The sequence below is a fragment of the Lotus japonicus genome, chromosome 3 (assembly GCF_012489685.1).
Source record: "Lotus japonicus ecotype B-129 chromosome 3, LjGifu_v1.2".
In the NCBI taxonomy this organism is placed as follows: Eukaryota; Viridiplantae; Streptophyta; class Magnoliopsida; order Fabales; family Fabaceae; genus Lotus; species Lotus japonicus.
Window position 1 is genome coordinate 88,481,096 of NC_080043.1, and position 19,458 is coordinate 88,500,553.

General features: G+C 39.4%; 3 protein-coding genes across 3 annotated transcripts; 1 reads left to right on the forward strand and 2 right to left on the reverse strand.

Moving 5' to 3' along the window:
• Positions 1-631: 631 nt before the first annotated feature.
• LOC130747060 (uncharacterized) lies at positions 632-7,142 on the forward strand. Its single transcript, XM_057599878.1, has 3 exons — positions 632-1,011; positions 1,946-1,969; positions 6,444-7,142. The coding sequence occupies exons 1-3, from the start codon at positions 816-818 to the stop codon at positions 6,782-6,784; spliced, it is 561 nt and encodes a 186-aa protein (XP_057455861.1). The 5' UTR covers positions 632-815; the 3' UTR covers positions 6,785-7,142.
• Positions 7,143-8,390: 1,248 nt separating this feature from the next.
• On the reverse strand, positions 8,391-12,942 carry LOC130747061 (condensin complex subunit 2). Its single transcript, XM_057599879.1, has 14 exons — positions 12,567-12,942; positions 12,347-12,448; positions 12,063-12,180; positions 11,715-11,782; positions 11,568-11,628; positions 11,275-11,475; positions 10,893-11,179; positions 10,618-10,762; positions 10,277-10,533; positions 10,153-10,183; positions 9,882-10,027; positions 9,599-9,709; positions 9,030-9,295; positions 8,391-8,608 (listed from the first exon to the last, which is right to left on the reverse strand). Exons 1-13 carry the CDS (start codon positions 12,834-12,836, stop codon positions 9,077-9,079), a joined length of 2,016 nt encoding a protein of 671 aa, XP_057455862.1. The 5' UTR covers positions 12,837-12,942; the 3' UTR covers positions 8,391-8,608; positions 9,030-9,076.
• Positions 12,943-14,817: 1,875 nt separating this feature from the next.
• LOC130747062 (uncharacterized) lies at positions 14,818-19,143 on the reverse strand. Its single transcript, XM_057599880.1, has 5 exons — positions 18,728-19,143; positions 18,077-18,233; positions 16,819-16,869; positions 16,587-16,679; positions 14,818-15,351 (listed from the first exon to the last, which is right to left on the reverse strand). Exons 1-5 carry the CDS (start codon positions 18,874-18,876, stop codon positions 15,292-15,294), a joined length of 510 nt encoding a protein of 169 aa, XP_057455863.1. The 5' UTR covers positions 18,877-19,143; the 3' UTR covers positions 14,818-15,291.
• Positions 19,144-19,458: the final 315 nt, after the last annotated feature.

Genomic DNA, 19,458 nt, shown 5'->3' on the forward strand with positions numbered 1-19,458 from the left:
GAGGTGAAGTTGAGAAATGAGGCTTGAAAGAAATGAGGCTTCAACATTTCTGGGGGTCTTTTTATAGGGGTTTCAGACCGCCAGAAATGCAGAACATAGCCAACAAGCCATTCGCGAAGTCAAGTGCGAATGCCTGTGCATGCTTTGATCGTGGCCGACAAGCTATTCGCGTGGCAGGCTACGAAAGCCTCTGCATGCCTCTGCATGCCTGCAAGCTCTGCTACGTCCCATCCAATGACAGTCATTCGCGAGCTTTGTTGCGAATGCCCCTTGTTCCTCAGTCAAACTGCATCGGGAAGGAGGAGAATCTCTCCTGGTGCACCTGATTCTCCTTGTCTTATTAGGATTCGCAAGGTTTCCTACGAATGGTACCTGGTCAACCTGACTTCATGTCATTCAGTTCTGGAAAAGTTGTTTGTCCTATTAGGATTCGCATGGAATCTCTCGAATGCTAAAAGAAAACTACCCCAGACAGCTAATTTTGTTTTTTTTCACCCCCTTTCTCCAATTAATATTTTCTTTCACGCCATTCAGAAAAAAAAGCCACAGAATCCACTATCCAGAAATTAGATTAAAAAAAGTAAACTGTGGTTAAAAATAGAAAATAAAGTAGTATAAGAGTAAAACAAAGTGGAAGCAGTGACAACCTCTCTTTCACACTCGTCCCGGTTGACATCGCCGACAGCTACAAAGATACAACCTTAAACCTTAATTTCACACACCCATCATTGCTTTCCCTCTCTAGATTCATTCGTGTTCTGAATCTTGTCTGTGCGATCGATCACCAATAGAGAGAGAAAGAGAAAGCCATAGCTATGAACCAGACAGGGGTTGCGGTTTTGAGGGTGGGTTTGGTGGTGGTGGCTCTCTGCATAGCTAGCTACATACTCGCTCCTCCTCTCTATTGGCATTTCAGAGAAGGTTTGGCTGCAGTCAAACACTCTTCTTCTTCATGTGCCCCTTGCCTCTGTGATTGTTCCTCACAACAACCCATCCTTTCGATTCCTCAAGGTGCTTGGTTCTCTAACTTCTCTTGTCTTTTCATTTTTTGTGTGTTAATTTTACTCAATTACCCATTTCTAGATCTTGTTAAAATTTTGATCTTTTCTTCATTGGGTGGTCCAATCCAGTGTTTGAATCAGAAAAAGGAAATTACTGTTTGAGATCTAGGCTCTATGTGATTATTTTTAACTGTACAAACTTGGGATCAGTTCAAGCATTGAAGTTGAATCAAGATCCAGCTTGAGGGGACTGGTTAGCACTGTTCTTAGAGCAGTCAAAATGATAGAGTTTAAGAAGTCTTACTGAATTGCTGAGAAATTTTTTTTGATTGAATTTTGAAATGAATGTCGGTGCCTACCAGGAAACTAGATCCCTTCACCCTTCTGTTCATGTTATATTTTACCAAAGTTTTTAATTTGATATTAAGGAGAAGTTATTAATAAACTAATTGCCAATTGTTCATCTAACTAAAAGCAGTTAAAAATTGCTCTGCAAGTCTGCAACCATATGTATATGCACATTTACTTCCTAATAGATGAGGCATAGTTATCCTCACATTGCCTAATGATATTATCAGCCCAAGCTAATTTGAAACTAAGCACTACAACCTTGGAACACTATTAAGGGTATGTTTGGGTAAAAACCTTAATATGCTTATGGCAAATAAGCGCTTATCGCATAAGTGCTTATTCATAAGTTAAGTTCAGAAGATTACTGAAATAAGATCAAAATAGGTTATGGGTATTGGGTATATATAACCTTGTAACTTGTGAAAATAAGTTCAAGACGGCTTATAGGTAGGTCAGAAACTATTTACGTAAACTCTCTCAAATTCAAATAAGCTCTTTACGTAACTAGGTTGTCATAATTTACTGCTCTCTTCTCTTCATCTTATTGCAAGTTGAGTATATACTTATTTTAGTTTCGTTCTCTGTTTCTACAGGGCTGAGCAACACTTCATTTGGAGGTTAGTTTATATCCTAGATCAACTACATTGATACATAAAGAATCTGATGGAAACCCAAAACAGAAAATAGAACTGAAGGAATGAAACAGTAATCAGGGATGTTTATTGATGAATTGGAAATCGTTACAGAGAAGGAAAAGCCTTTCCTAAACTGACCAGAGCCAAGCTCCTATAGGAAGCTATTGCTTCCTACTCATTACTACACGCTCAATGATTTCAGAATGCCCTCCCTACCTCTCACTACCTTCCTTATATTATGGAATGGATTACAATCCTACCTCCCCTCTCTCTCGCCAGCTCACCAGCTGTGCTGTTAGTTAGTTACTACTCCCTTTGTCCCTTTTGCCCCTTCTAGAGTATACCTTCCACTCTTTGGGCTTCGACCCCACATGGGCTAATGACTCACTTGGGCCAGCTGCTGGATCATAGTTCCTAATAATGCCGCCGTCTGAACTCACAACCTTGTCCCCAAGGTTGAAGTTTGGGTATAAACTCATGATGGTGAGGGCATCCTCCCAGGTAGCCTCCTCAGCAGTTTTGCCTTGCCATTTAATTAGTAGCTGCTGAATGGTGTCACCCTGCAACTTCACCAGGCGAGTGGCTAAAACAGTGTCGGGTGTGTCCTTGTCATCACACTCGCCCTCCAATTGATCTGGCAAATCTGCTTCTGCAGAGTAGTCCCCAATCGCCTTCTTGAGCAATGACACATGAAACACAGGATGAACTCGCGATCCTTCTGGTAAACGTAACCTGTAAGCCACCGCACCCACACGAGCCACGATAGGATAAGGCCCATAGTATCGGGCTGCCAGCTTTGCATGAACCCGGGTTACTACAGATTGTTGACGATGTGCGCGAAGCTTCACAAAGACCCATTCCCCGACAGTAAATGATTTTTCAACCCGCTTAGTGTCAGCTTGTGACTTCATTCGACCCTGGGCTCGCAAGAGTTGTGCCTTCAACTGGCGCAGAACCTCATCTCGATCAACCAATTCACGTTGCACTGCGTCAACCCTGGTCTCCCCGAGTCCCCAACGTGTGATTGCTGGGGGTTTGCGTCCATAAACAACCTCGAACGGGGTCATATGTGTGGCTGAGTGGTAAGATGTATTGAACCAATACTCAGCCCAATGGATCCAAGTTGCCCACGTTTTAGGTTGATCAGCCGAAAAACAACGCAAATACGTTTCCAAACAGCGATTTACGACTTCCGTTTGTCCATCCGATTCGGGGTGGTACGCGGAACTCATATTCAACTGTGTGCCCTGCAACCGGAAAAGCTCTTTCCAGAAATGACTCATAAATACTGGGTCCCGGTCGCTCACAATGGTTGAGGGAACTCCATGCAAACGTATGACTTCCTTGGCAAACAATTCAGCGATGCTCTTCGCAGTATAGGGGTGCTTCAGCGGAATGAAGTGACAGAATTTGGATAGGCGATCCACGACCACTAGCACTGCCTCGTATCCCCTGGATTTAGGTAGGCCAGTTATGAAATCAATCGAGAGATCTTCCCACACCTGATTTGGGATGGGTAGAGGCTGCAGCAAGCCTGCGGGCGATGAGGCCATGTACTTTTGTCTTTGGCATGTATCACAGCTACGAACAAACTCTTGCAACAACTTCTGCAAGCTTTCCTGTTGCGCTGCCTCTAGATGCTGACCTTTGGGAACCTCATGCCGGTGCTCCAAGAGTCCAAACGCTAGCTTGCTGTCAAGGTCAGACCTTCTCAGGATGCTTTGCAACGCCCCCATGGAACTTCCGCCAGCACTAAGACCCTGTAGCCTTACCCACTGTGTGCCGTGCCAGAAACTCATAGTATGCTTTCCCCAATTAGCAATTGTATCTCCCAACGTCTTGAGCCATTCAATTCCTAGCACAATATCAGGGCCTCCCAGATCAAACAAATGGGGTGTGCACGAGAACTTGTAATCCCCAATCTCCAGGTCAAGCTCCTTACACTTACCTCTGGTGTGAGTCTGGAAACCATCTCCCAACTTGATGGACATCCGTGGAGTGTCTTCCACTTCCCAGCTCATTCGTTGCACAACCTTGTGGTCAACGAAATTATGAGTGGCTCCGCTGTCGACTAACACGAGCACGGGCACCCCTCGCACTTTTCCTTGTAGCCTCATGGTTTGTGGCGGCTCACCATGGTCGACGAGATTGCACAAACTCATTATACTTAGCTCACCATCGACCTCGTCTTCCATCTCGTTCATCTCTACGGCGAGAATGTTCCCATCGCCGGCGTCGTCGTCGCCGTCTTCGACGAGCAGCACTCGGAGTTGGCGATCGGGGCATTTGTGCATTGGGTGGAAAGGGCCTCCACATTTGAAGCACTGACCCTTTTGTTTCCGCTCCAATAATTCATGATAAGTGAGATGGGAGAATCCCCTGTCACGTGGACCGGCCCTCCTAGCTTCTGTTGTTGCCTTGGGGTCTCCTTTTGGGCCACCAAAAACTGGTTTATTAGTAGTCGCGGGCCCATTATCCTTAGCGCCTTTGACCCAGACCCAATCGGTGCTTCCCGGGCGACCCGGCCCCGGGCGATCGCCAGTCCGAAAACCCGCTCCACCAATCCTCGAACTACGGTTATAACCCGACCCGGCTTCACCCCTTACTTCCTTCTCCACCGCCCGGGCGATCAAGAGCAATCTTGAGCGGTTCACTCCGCCCATCGCCACCAAGCTCCTCGCCTTTCCCCGTATCTCTTCTTTCAGACCATGCAAGAAGTATCCCTGGTATTGCTTCTCAGGTAATTTTGGGATTTGGGCCGTCAAATATTCGAACTCGGTAATGTACTCCTCCACCGTACCTTTCTGACGCAACTCAGTCAATTGCTCGTACACGTCACCGTCGCCGTGACCGCCATAACGCTCCAGAAGAGCTTGACGCAACTTCTCCCACGTCAGGGGAGCTTCTGATTCGAGCAAAGAGTTGTAAAAATGGATGGTGGGTCCATCCATGCTGAGCTGAGCGAGGCTCACCTTGACCTCCGGTGAAGTCTCTTGCACACGGAAATACACCTCCGCGCGTGAGATCCAGCCCGCCGGGTCTCTCCCGTCGAAGGTCGGCAACTCTACCTTCTTTACTGACTGGCGAAACTCCGCCAACGCATCGCCGTGTAGAGGTTGCGTTCGTGGTCCTCCTTCGTTCGCTTCAGGTTGCTCAGGAACCTCAGCGCTTGAGCTTTCTCCCTTGTCTCGGTTTGCACTTGCATCTTCCCTGTGTGACATTTTTCCTAACGATCGTTCCATCATCGCAATCAACGATGCAGGAAGATCCTTCATCGCCGTCGTAACAGCTACCAGCGACGTTCGCATCTCAGCGAGCTCGCCTTCAAGAGCATCAAGCTTTGCTTCCATCGAGTTTGTCGTGTGTTTGGATTTTCTGGGTGGCATTCACTGGTTCCGGCGAATCAATCCGGCAGGTCGGACCAATTTGATGGAAACCCAAAACAGAAAATAGAACTGAAGGAATGAAACAGTAATCAGGGATGTTTATTGATGAATTGGAAATCGTTACAGAGAAGGAAAAGCCTTTCCTAAACTGACCAGAGCCAAGCTCCTATAGGAAGCTATTGCTTCCTACTCATTACTACACGCTCAATGATTTCAGAATGCCCTCCCTACCTCTCACTACCTTCCTTATATTATGGAATGGATTACAATCCTACCTCCCCTCTCTCTCGCCAGCTCACCAGCTGTGCTGTTAGTTAGTTACTACTCCCTTTGTCCCTTTTGCCCCTTCTAGAGTATACCTTCCACTCTTTGGGCTTCGACCCCACATGGGCTAATGACTCACTTGGGCCAGCTGCTGGATCATAGTTCCTAATAGAATCCATTTTGTTTTTGTGATACCTTATTACACACTTGATGATGGTAGGCATGTAGAAGTTGAAGTAGCATTATTGTTAAGTCACTTAAGCAGTTAGATAATTAGTTATTTCTCCTTAGTCCTGATTGAGGATGATCTTTTGGGATCACAAATCTCATGCATCTTATGTTTGTTTTACCGTTTGAAAAGAAGAAGAAAATATTCATTCTTGGCCTATATTTTTATGTTTGAAAATCTATTGATCAAGGATTATGTCTAGTGTAGCTGTTTGTTTTACATCAATCTTCAAACAAAATTTTGGTATTTACCTTTTTTTGCAAAATATTGCTCTGAGCCTGAGGCAAGGCAACTTATAATCTATTGTTGCTCAAATAAAAGTATCAAAGAAATAAGAACACCTGCATCTTTCTTGCGTTGTACTAAACTTTCTTGGTTTATATGTTGCTTCATAGTTCAGATGTGTTGTTGCCCACTTTAAATATGAATAAGAGACTTTATTCTGGTACTGGATAGCCCACCTCTGTTAGCAAATGACATTAAATTTCATAACAGGATGTTGTTTTTACTGGTGTTTTTCATACTCAACTTCACCAACCAACTTCTTTTTCTTTTCTTAATTTGAATTGCTATGCAGATTGTGCAAAGCCTGATCCAGAAGTGACTGGAGACACTGAAAAGAATTTTGCAGAGCTGTTGTCTGAAGAGCTAAAGCTACGTGAAAATGTAGCTTTGGAAAATCAACGACGTGCTGACATGGCTCTGCTCGAGGCAAAGAAGATTGCATCTCAGTATCAGAAAGAAGCAGACAAGTGCAATTCAGGGATGGAGACATGTGAGGGGGCTAGGGAGAAAGCTGAGTTGGCATTGGTCGCACAGAAGAAGCTATCTGCATTGTGGGAACTTAGAGCGCGCCAGAAAGGATGGAAAGAAGGGGTTACCAAATCTCAGTCTCAAGGGAAAGTACAGAGTTCTTAGAAGCATAGCATGTCCACTTGTTGCATATTACTTTTCAAAGAAGTGATTTAAATTGCTGGTAATAGTAAATCATCTTAGCTCCCGAATTTGTTATTGATAGTTAAAGTGTAATGTAATACAAATGCTGTTGTATTTTTGACGCCCTTTTTTGGGCATTGATTCCACAGGTACCACTGCTGAAAGCTAGAAATTGTTATATGTTATGAGAAGCTAGCTTATCTTATAGAGTGTGTTGGTTGTGTTGGAGATCTGCCAAAACCATGGTCTTGTGAAATCCTAATACAAAACAAAACATGCACCAGTGTAGATTGAAGGTTCAATATTGAACTCAGATTAATGCTTTCTTTGTTTTGCTCAATTACTTTAGCATTAATTGTCAGGGATTGAGGAGATTCTCGTGTTAAGTAAATTTAATATTGGTCAATAATTTGAAGAATCATATGATCATTTTTAGTTGAGTTTGGTTAGGATGCATTTCAAGAAGTTCTTAAAATATTTTTGATAATTTATTTAAAGTTATCTGTTTTTATGTAATAATCTTAAAAGGAGAGTTTGTTAATCATTCTTTGTATCATCCATGAATAACTTCAATTCTTGGTTAATGAAAAATTGAAAATGGCTCTTCACGTATATATTTATCTATCCATCCACCTATCAGTCCTCACATCAATGATTTCCCTAACTCTACGAGTTGTATTGACTATTGAGTTATGATTTACACCAATAAATATGATTGACACCCACATACATCTCTATTTTTCTTTTTAGCTTTCTATTTCGGTCAAATTATATATCATATTGATTATTTATCTTTTTTCTTTTCATATCTCACTTTAAATATCTATACTATTTGGGTGTTCACCAAGCATTTTCGGTTTTATTCAAGTGATTCTCAATTGATGGAATACTATCCAAACAGCTTTGATACATGAACCACCAATACTAAAAACATAATCACATACACCCATTTTATCTCTCTATTTCTTTCTTCCTATAGCGTCAAATATATCACTTATTAATATTTGGGTGTCTAAACACCCAAGGTGATCTACCAATGATATCCAAAATGCCATCAGAAAAATAATTTTAATATTTACGGTTAAACAAACTGTGATGTGGAGCAGGTTAAGATTGATTTAAACATTAAGTGTAATGTTCCACTATGTAAGAAATTCCTTGTTTTAGAGGAATACAGAATTGAGGTTTTCTGAAAGAATGTGACGATGCATAGACTCTGTAAGCCATTCTCTTATTTCAATATACCGGAGAACTGTGAAAAAGGAGAATCCTACCTTTTACTGCGTATACAATATAACTTGTGCAGATTTTTGTTTCAACTTTCACAAGACAAAATCGGATAAAACAAAACGAACCACTCTATCGTTAAAAAGGACAATATAGCAATTAGCAATAATATGAAATAGAAGGAATACCTCCTCCAAATAATTTGACATGTGAAATGGTTAACTAAGTTTTATAAGGGATTATCAGATTGGCAAACGATTGATTCATTAGACTAGTTAATGAATTTATGATTACTTGTGTTTAGTTTGATAATTATTTAAAAGAAATTTTCGGATAGAGAATGAATTCAATTATCAGTCACTCACCATCAATCTGTGCGTTATTTAACACTAGCAATTCTCGTTAAAGCCTGAGTAATATACAACAACATTCTGGAGTAGGGGTGTACAAATGAGAGCATAACATGCGTTGAGTACGTCATGCACAAGGAGAGAAAATGCACATCAAAACCATAACAACAAGACACTTGTTACTCCCTTCGATGCTTTCTCAGACTTGTCTTACCAAAAAAATCATCATCTGAAAATAGAAGCACAAACATAGGCATCACTGTCCAAAGGGAATGAATCAACGCCAAAATATGAATTGATAATTTAGTTGATACAAGTGGAGTAACTTTAAGTTTTCTATCAATGTTTTACAGCCAAACCTGTTGTCAACAATCCTCTATTGATATACTAACTCAAAAATATGATTGAGAAAGTTCATCATCATTTAGGCAATGTCTATGAACAAAAGTGTAAAAATCTTGAAGCGTGAATGATTTAATTCATTTTATAGTTAAAAAAAGTTCTTAATGGAGTAAAAAAATTGAAAGGCTTTTTAGGGGATTTTTTTCAAAAGAAACATCGAAGCAAGAGGTTAATGAAACTAACATTGATCAATCCCAATTTGACAAGAACAGTATCAAGTATCAACAGAAACCGTAAAATAGGCTTACCAAGCTGTTTTCTAATTCCTGAATTGAAGAATAATGGAGTGAAGTATCTAAACTGGTTCACTTATAGTATCACCAACTTGTGGAAGGTATATTGCAAGATCATCCAAGTTGGGGGTGCTTTGAATGCTAAGCCCATTCTCATTTGCCAAATGCAACAGACATATGAAGCACAAATGAGGAGAGATGTCACTAATGTTTGAAGCTGCATTGCATTCGCTAGGAAAGTTGGCCAGCATATTCCGGAAAGATATCATTTCTTTTTGACCCTTTAGAATAAAGAAAGGGTCGAAAAACAAATCAAGTGCAAGAGTTAGAACTCACTATTGAACCACAAAGTAAAGAGTAACTTAAATTGATTATCTATTTAGACATAGAACAGTAAGGTAAAAACATACAGCCTTAGCAACGGTACATAATCCTAAATAAGTTAGATAGCAGTTATGAAGAAAACTACTGTGGCAAGCAATTCATTTTGGGGGAGAACCCAAAAGGGAAAAATTTATAACAAGACAAAAGAACAATTATTTAGTACTACGAACTTTTCTATATATGGAGAAATCATTGCATACCTCAGAAGTAAGTTTAACAGATTCTTGAACATGGTCCCAAAGTGTAACTTTTAGTGCCTGAACATCAACTTGTTTGGACGTTTTGTCATACTGGACTTCAATTTTGTTGACCTGTTATTTGAAAATAAGTATATAGTTGAGCTTTAACTGCAATAATTTTGACTAATTTAATGATAAGGAATATATCTATTGATTAAAGACCTCATCCTTTATCTCATCAGTATGCATAGTGCTTAAAATAACATATCAAGAGCAACCGTGTAAGTTATTCAATAAAACCCACCAGACGAGGCTGACTAATAAGAGTGCCAGGGTCCTCCATGTCACTATGATGATCACCTTCATAGTCAACAGACTCCCCACCACCAACACTTCCATTATCCCAGGAAGGGAATGATTCATACTCATTGCTTTGTTCTCTAGATCCATCTGCAAATACACCAAATAGAAACAGCTGAAAATATTTTAAATTGTTCACTGTATTAAGCCTAGAGTATTAGCTTATAATTGGAAAATGTAATTTGTTAGAACCACAATTTTGCACAATATTTTACCTGAGAACCTTTTTGTCCTCCTTCCAAGACACTAAAGAAAGAAAAGAAATTATCAGAGACAGATAAATATTACTCCAGACCAGCAAAGAACTATGAAACTAATTTCCATCTCTTCAAAGAATACCTTCACATTCGGCAGGAGAAATAACTTGACAAGATCCTCTGGCTGATAGTGGCAGTCCTCTGGAAGTTTAGTATTGCAAGGCACTCTGCTTTCAGGGAGAAGTAACGATTTGGGATTCTTGGGCGGAGCAAATATATCTAATAAGTTCTTCTCCAGAGAACCCGTGAAATCTAAATCAACTTCGGCTTGTTTCTTACTCCTTGGCTGCTTAGTTTTCAGGGTTGGCCCATCTTCAGAAGTAGGTTGAACCTCAGAGACTACAATAAACATTCTGAAACAATTACCATACTGAATTCCGAGAAACAAAGCATTACAATGTTCATTCGGCCTTCAAACCCTACCTTTGGATTTTCGATACTTCCAATGATCAGGACCTGCCCATGCATTTTGTTTTGAACTAAAACCCAGATTCAAGAATAGATAACCATCAACATTTTCCAATCTTTCATCCGTATCAGAGTCTGGGGAAGGAAATTGCTCATTTTCCTACAAGGTTTCGACTGTTATTTAGATAGTTGCATCATTCACATATTAAAATACCAAAAGTTTTTTTTTCAAGTTCATCCATGGCAGTCATTGCCTTAGATGTTTTTATGGTTGAAATATGAAAAAAAACCTGAGGATAGTTAGGAAAACTTGGATCTGCATCATTAGAGCCTAGATCAGCCATATCTACGTGGTCATCATGATCATCATTCCAGGTCGTGCAGTTCTCATATTCTTCTCTGTCAGCCCCATTTTCACAATTAACATCAGCGTCAAACTCTTCAGCTGAATTTTGGCCATGAAGTTGAAAATCAGTTGGCCTTCTATTTTTTTCATCAAATTGGTTAACTATAATGCTGAGAGTTGGAGAGATTTCATCCTTCACATGAATATCCAATAGCATCTGCTCAATACAATCTATAAAGAAAAGTTAGTCCCAACTGGCCACGTTGAATGTGTTTCTATCTGAAATTGTAACAACATTCCACCAGACATTCCAGAAAGAAACACACCTCTGAGAAAAGAAAGATCAATAGTATCTGAAATATCCTGTCGATTTTGGCCTTCCATACACTTTGCAGGAACTTCTTGTGAATCAAAGAGTACCCTACATCCACCATATACACCGAGATTGTTCATTAAAAGACCCTTAGCTCCACCTTCATCAAATTTTGCTGTAGTCTGGCGATAGAGGGGATCCACAACAAATGCAGCTGAAAAAAACATCATATCATAGACATTTTCAATATAATCTCAACCTCCCACATCAAACAACTGACAGAACTAGATTAGGTTTTGAGATCACCGTCAAACTTCTTTACATTAAGAGCCTCAAAAGATGGTTCCAGTGTTGACAAAGGCGACAACTGCATTAACAAACAACTTTTAATAAGACTCAGCAAATGCCAAAATGTCCCAATAACAAGTGAGATCAGATCCAAAGACTACTGACCTTTTTATCTGTCTCTTTCCTGTTTCCTTCTTGTCCACTTTCAATGTTATCACCCTCCGCAGTAGTGTCTGACATTATGACTTAGAATTAGAACTAATAGAGTGAAATATTACAAAACCAAAAGCAAAGGCACTCCACTATGAAGCCATAGACATTCATCCATTCATATGATACCAAGCATTAATTAAACTTAGAAAGCTTGCTATACAATAAGAACGAAAAACAACAATCCCTATAACCCACATTAACAAAAGCAGTCATCAACAAAGCTCACTGCAAACACAAATTTAAAGCAACAAAGAAAGGATCAAAACATGCTATGTTTGATAATAGGGTAATAATGCTAACCTTCCTCAGCATCTTGGCCTGCTCTATTCATCCCACCAAGGACTTTATACGCCTCGGAATGCACAGAATCTACCCTTAATGAATAAATTTTGACTCCAGCTTCAAGTGTGCAACTTGCCTGCCCAAATGAAAATTTCAATCAACCCCTTCTTCTAGTGTTAGTGTGTGCCATTAATTCAATTCATATGTGCCATTGTTACAGATATCATCACAAAACACAAGAAAACTCTATACAACAAAACAAATTCATATCCAAACATCACGAATCGAAGCACGAAAAGTACCTTCTGGAAATTAGTCTCCGCATCAGGTTCATCTTCAGCCTTGATAATATCAGTAAGGTGGTCAATCAAGTTCAACTCCCACGTGTTCTTCTGATTAATTTTCTGCGCAAAAACAATTTTCCAATAAAAAAATTGAAAATCTCAAACGCAATTCAGTGGCTTCTGAAGTCGAATAAAACGAAAAATACAAAAATTGAAGTGAATTCGGGTTTTCGATTACGTTCTCGCTGGCGAGCTTGATGCAATTCTGGAACAAATCGAGGATCTGCTGCTTGTTGAGGCAGGGATCGGCGTCGGAGTTGAAGGATTGAGAGACGGCGAGTCCCTTGCGGCGGATGGCGGCGGCGCGTGCAGCGCGAGCCTGGGCGCGTTCGAGCTGGTCGTCGTTGGAGCCTAAGAAGAAGGGGCTGGTGGGGGATTGGATACGAGCGGCAACCGGGAGTCTCTGCTTCTGGCCCAGAGCGGGGTTAGGGCTTAGGGTTTCCGCCATTGGAATTGGAAGAGAGAAGAGAGAACCGTTCGAATGGAATTGAATTACAGAGAAGATTTGTGAGAAAAGGGAATGGGGTGGTTTCCCTCCATTTTTGTAATTTGAATTTCTTCTGAGCTTTTTTTCTTTTCAAAAAGTATTATAATCGTGGTGACCCCTAATGTGGACCACTTTTAAAGTGGTCTAATTTTAGATCACTTTTTTTAACCTACTATAATAGGTCAACACATCTTCTTTTAAAGATATTTAATATATGACAAATTTTTAATGATGTTTTTTCTTAAAAAATATAATGTGTTGACCTACTATACCCAGTCAAAGTAGGTGGTGTAAAATTACACCACCTAAAAATGGTGCATATTAGGTTCTCCCTATAATCGTGTGTCTCTCCTCAACTTCTATTTTATTTTTCTAAATTCATTCTATTGTTAATAATTTCTCACTTATCATTTTTTTTTATTTAGCTACTTATGTGTGGTAATTTAATATTTGTTGTATGATTCCACTTGGTTGGACTAAGGAATATATCTTTAGGTTAGAGTATCTCAAGTCCATATAAAGCTCTAGAACAACATGAGTTTGTTGCTTCTCGACTCCAAGTGTAAAGGGTTGTGTACCCTCTCACCTGGTCATGTTAGGGTACATACAACCGAGCAGAGATATGGTACATACCTTGTGGTTAAGTATCTCACATGCATCAGTATAGAAGAAACATGTCTCGAAAACATATTAGAGACAATAATGAGCAGGGATACATGAGTCAAAAGATATAAGTGCAACTGCGGATTGGAGAGGCAACCAAAAAAATTTAGACATTTTATACTTTTTTTTTTCGATGCATCGGAAAATTACAACAAAGCAAAACGGAAAAGTTAAGGCACTCATAAGGAGTCCTTGAACAATAAAGTCCTAATGAGGCTGCTCATGAACTTGTGTCTTAGAAGCAGAAAGAGAGGAGCCAAGCTTAGCAAGAAAATCCGCTGAGCATTCCCCTCCCAAGGTACCCTCCGCAAACCTGACCTCCCGATCCCGGCACATAAGATTCTTGATCTCCACTAGGACCGGGACAAAAAAAGCTCCGCACAATCTACTTCACTCACCACCTTTCTATAGCCTCAGTTCCAAGCTAGGTTAAGGCCCGTGTATAATGCATTTGCTTCCACCAAGAAAGCGTTACCTCCCACCGCATGAGAAGAAAACCCGCACAACCACCTCTTCCTCACATCACGCAGCACACCGTCCCAACCCATACAGTTAAACTGCTATCTAAAACTACCATCTGTATTCACTCTGATGAAGCCCGACGGGGGAGGCTTCCAAGTGGTAGACATCCCAAACTCACCTACCTGGTTTTGCTACAAGGAAAAAACCCGAGCAAAGAAATCATGGTCGTGGCAAATTCGGTGCCAAGCCTCATCAAGGGGCCAAGGGTGGTCCTCAAAGATCATATTGTTTCTCCATTTTCAAGTACCCCACAAGCACGCAATGAATTTGGAGCTGTTATTGCTACGAGCTAGTCTCCTAATCCATTCTTTTATCATTGACACCTGGAAGTGAGGCCACGGCATAGCTCTCATGCGAAGCCACAATTCCCTTGAGTGAGGACAGCCCCTTAGACAACGCAACTCATCCTCAAGGTCTGCCGAGCATGTTTTATTTCCAACCATTTTCTTTATCTTCTATTTAAAGTCGGTTTTTTTTATAAGAAAAAAACAATTCTTTAATTTTGAAAACCAACAAACACTATATAATGCAGAAGCAAAACGAGGAAGAAAGAGTGCTTGCTACGATGAACTTGGGAAAGTGCATTTAACTTGTCCATTGGCAAGCCACGAATTTAGACCCAGACAGACACAATCAAAACTGCAACAGGCACATCCTCCAACCCAATATCGAACTCTTATTTTGGCAGATCTAAAATTATGTCACCCCTTGAACTTCAAATCTAATCACTACTTAGATTCCTATAGCTACCATAGTATAAGTCCACAAATGAAAAGTATAATTATAAAGGAAAATCATACAGAAATATATCATAGCTTTGTGTGTAAACAATTCGATTTTCCCAACCAAGAGAGACATTCATCTCCATTCACTGTCTTAGCTAACCAGCTTTCAGAATTTAGATATTAAAAATACTTTAACATGACAGGCAATCTCCAAGAAGCCTCTCAATTGGACAATGGACAGACTAGCTATATCATAGTGTGTTCAGCAACCAATTTAGCTAAAGCTAAAACTTAACAGACCCATGAATAAATGAGCACAATAGAAGATAGAATGTCCAGTAATCAGGACGCAGGATCTTCCAGGGCTAAGTTGAACCCTCAAACCACTTTACAAGATAGCGAAAACAGCAAGTTTTTATGCTGTTTCCACGATGATCCCAATTGGGCCCTGCAGTGAAGTTTGTGATAAGGTAAAAGAATTTGTATCAGCTACATCACATGGTATTCTAATTGGAGCTCCTCATCAAAAACGCTATAATGCATCCCAATAAGCCACCGGCAACAACCTGTAAAAAATAAATAGTCATTATGGGTGTTTTTGGGTAAACAACTTAATTAGGCGTTTATCATATAAGCGCGCTTATTCATAAACTAATTTGATAAACATATCAGAATAAGCTCAAAATAAGTTATAAATAAGCATGATCACTTATTCATAAGCTAATCTGAGACTCTTACGAAAATAAACTCAAAACAATTTATAGGTAGATCATAAGTTATTTTAATAAGCTCTCTAAAACACTTGTATATGTGCTTATGCTATAAGATAAGCTTAAATAAGCTCTTTCAAATAAGGTCAACATATTTAAGATACAGAAACAGAGAACTCTAAATGTCTCCATCATAAAAAGAGGTTAACAGTTTCTGTGATCCAATGAGCATGCTCTGATGTGCCACATGCTTGTGGGTAGTAATGGACCAATGATGCAAAGGACCTACTTGACATGAATTATGTTTGCAATTGGATCTTGGGAGGTAACGCCAACAAGAGCAAATTTCATATAAATGAACATTGAAAATTTGAAATGAATGGAATGCTGCACCAAACAGCTACCGTTCTTTCATTAACTTTTTGCCATCATTTAATACCAGCCAACCAACCAGCATGAGCATATCCAACTAATTGGTTGAAATAAAAACAATAAATAGCTGAACACCACTTGGTCTAGAATGTAGAGCAATAAAGCATGAATATTTTTTTAGTAATCTATATGAAGTACACTTGATAAGCTTCAGTATTCAAGAGGATATAACTCCAGGATTTAAGGAAAACAATACACATTAAGGAATTAGAAAGGGCATCACGGTAATAATAACAGATGAGATGAATAAGAGGGGAACCCTTGGAGCCTTGGACAATCATTGAATTTGATTAATTGTTTACAAAAAGATAAAATAAAGAGGATAGACACGAACAGGACATAATTTGGGTAGTACTAATTCCAAGATGAACTTGTGGCATAAATTTCCATGCCAAAGTTTGCTTGAAAATTAATTAAAGAAAATAAAAGATAACTTTATCACCCCTTTTTCTTATTTTGATGTGCAGAAATCCACAATAATCAGTTCTGGTCGGCCAGTTACTCTTACAATTTATTACTCCCATGTTAAAATGCTTCGCAAATCCAAACAGATCAGTAATCCTGAGTTATGTGACTCTAGATACTCAAAAAACTAAACCTATAAATCATAGAAAGGAAGCACTGTAATAATAGTAAGCACAGAAAGTAGCCCAATGCACCTGAAGTGGAGTGTGACCAAGTGAATCGCGCAGAGGTCTGACAGTAGACAAAGGATGTTCTGGAGGCAGCTCACACACAATTTGATTCAGCAACTGCAGTTAACATTGAAATCACATGACAGGAAGCAAAATATGAAACCTTTATTAAATCAGCTGTCTCCAAACAAGATGAATAAAAAATTAAGGGCACATGGTAAACCAAGAAAACAACACTACCATCAAGAGAACTTACTTCTGCTTGCCGACCTGCATGAAGTCTTACTCCTGAGGCATCATACATAACCTATGAATGTTTGACAAAAAATTAATCATCCACACCTTTGTAGTAAAAACACAGATACTTTTTCACTTAATGGAAAAAAATGAAAGAAATGAGGAAAAGGCAATGCAACAAGTGAGAGGATAAGATATCCTCTAAAAGGGGAAAAGTGGATCCTACAAAAACATGTAAAGACTCAAAAATGTATCAAGGATGCCCAATATATCTGCATGATAGTAAGAACAACCCCGTTGAAAAGTCAAGAGCTGAACTACTAAATGGGGCTACAAAGTATAAACATGTGATCCATTGCGTAAAGGGAGTAAGATCAAGAATGTCAACCCACAAGTAGAAGAAAAAGACTGACAAAGACACTTTCAAGGCCTACGTGAACAACATTTAAACCCGGACAATAATACGAAGATAAGGTATCATGTTTCATTAGTCAAGGATTTCCTTTTCAATTTGATTTTAAGTAAATAAGGAGAATAGTAATCAGCATGCTATATCAGCTTCCAGAGTGTAGTTCTACAAAAAAAAAGCCTAAACTTTCTTTGACACACTACTACAGCCTACTTCTGTATAAAGTAAGTATATGGGATTAATTTGAACCTAGATTCTTTGTAGTCTGTGATACACTGATACTTAATCTATGGGAGCACCAAGAAGAAAATGATGGAAGCACTGGATCAGCTAGTAAAGAGCAAGTTTGGAGAATATGTGCTAATTTGGGTTAGATCATTTAAAGTTTTAAAAAGCCAAGTGGAATAGCAGAAATTCACTACACAACAAGAAAATGAACATTCATACACGAGGCCAAAAGAGATCACATCACAGATAAATGAAACTTTCCTCCAATCCAATCTCAATATTGATCCTCATTAATGGAATAATTGATGGCTTCTTAACTTATAAGAGCAAACCCCACTAACTGGTAACTTACGAGACTTACTAAGATCAAAAACAGAAGATCAATATAAATGATATAATTCCAGCCATATCAAAACAAAAAATGGAAATTATTCAATATAATCATCCTAATGTTTCTTTTACACCCTTTTTTCTCTTACTGAGAGGGGTGTAGGGGTAGTGTAAGATAAAATGGGGTGTAAAAATATAACAGCTCTAACAAAACTAATAAAGAACACAACATGCGTGAAACTGAAATAAGCTGCAAATCAAGGCAACCAGGGATCAGGAAAGCACAATTGATCACAAACGATGTACATACAATACATGACAAGACGACAGCAATAGCAAAAGCCGGCGACCCTGCTCCTTCTTGGAGACCTATAGCCAGTGCAAGAGCTGACACCGTTGCAGAATGTGATGAAGGCATTCCGCCAGAATCAAGCATCCTCTTGGAATCCCATCTCTTTTCCTTATACCTGAGTATCTAGGAGAAAGATTTTGGAAACAATGAGCTCACATAATAACATTTCCCAAAACACATCACACATAGACATGCACTGCAAAGATTGATCAGTTCAGAAGAGTCTAAAATGCAATATTAGGTTCTTAAAAATTCCAAAAGACATATTGCACTCATCAAGCTCAATCTATGAAGTCAGAAAATAAGAGTATAATTCTCAATCCTAATAACAATATCAGAGTTCACTTCACATTACAAACAAGCAACAGCTTAAATCACCACACCTATTATCATATGTATAATTGAGTTCACCAAATTAAAAAGTAAAACTGATAACAGCCCAGATGAAAAAGCACACTCCTTTCTAACACTTGGATCTAATTGATGAGGAAATTTCAAATTTTGATGAGAGAAAAATACATTGAGCTACAATTCAAGAAAAGGGTATGAGAGGAATCGATTAAAAAACCAAAAGGAAATTGGGGAAGATGAAGAAGAGGGACGACGCACCAGGTGGTGAAGATCTTGAGGATCTGAGCGATAGCGAAGGCGAGGAAAGCTGAGAGAAGAGGAGCGTTGAATGGAAGGGTGGAAGAGGAAGATGAAGGCGCTGAGCGCGTGCTTGCTGTAACATCAGCCATTGTTACAACTTCGTCCATGGAAGCCAACCAATCACTGCAACAACAACAACAACAACAACTGCAACTGAAAACAGCTTCACTTCCTCATTCCGGTGAATCTCTCTCTCTTCTCTCTCTCTCTCTCACCAATCGCAATGAAGTGAGAATGATGGGCACAGAGTCTGACCAATAAGGTGATTGGGCCTAATTGATGTATTTATTGGCTGCTTTTGGGTATTTTATGCACCAAATCTACAATTTGCTGAAAACTCGAGTGGAATATTTTGTTTTTGTTTATTCATTAACAATTAGGGGTGAAATATGCCACACATTTCTTAAGGGTTAAGCTTTAGTAATTACTTTAAAAAAATTGGTAGATTAAAGAGAAAACATTTCCAAACTATAGGGTAGAGCACTAATGGTATGTTGGAAATATCAACAGTGACTCACTCCTAGTAGGAGTGTTAAGGGGTTTTCTTGAGAAGGGTTGTCCACTAACTGAGATTTTACTGTACGTTTGAGATCTGAACTCTCAACCTATGAGGAGATGAAAGTTAAACTTAAAACATGTGTCAGTTGTGCCAACGGACATAGTAACTACTTTTTTTGATTCGTCGGAAA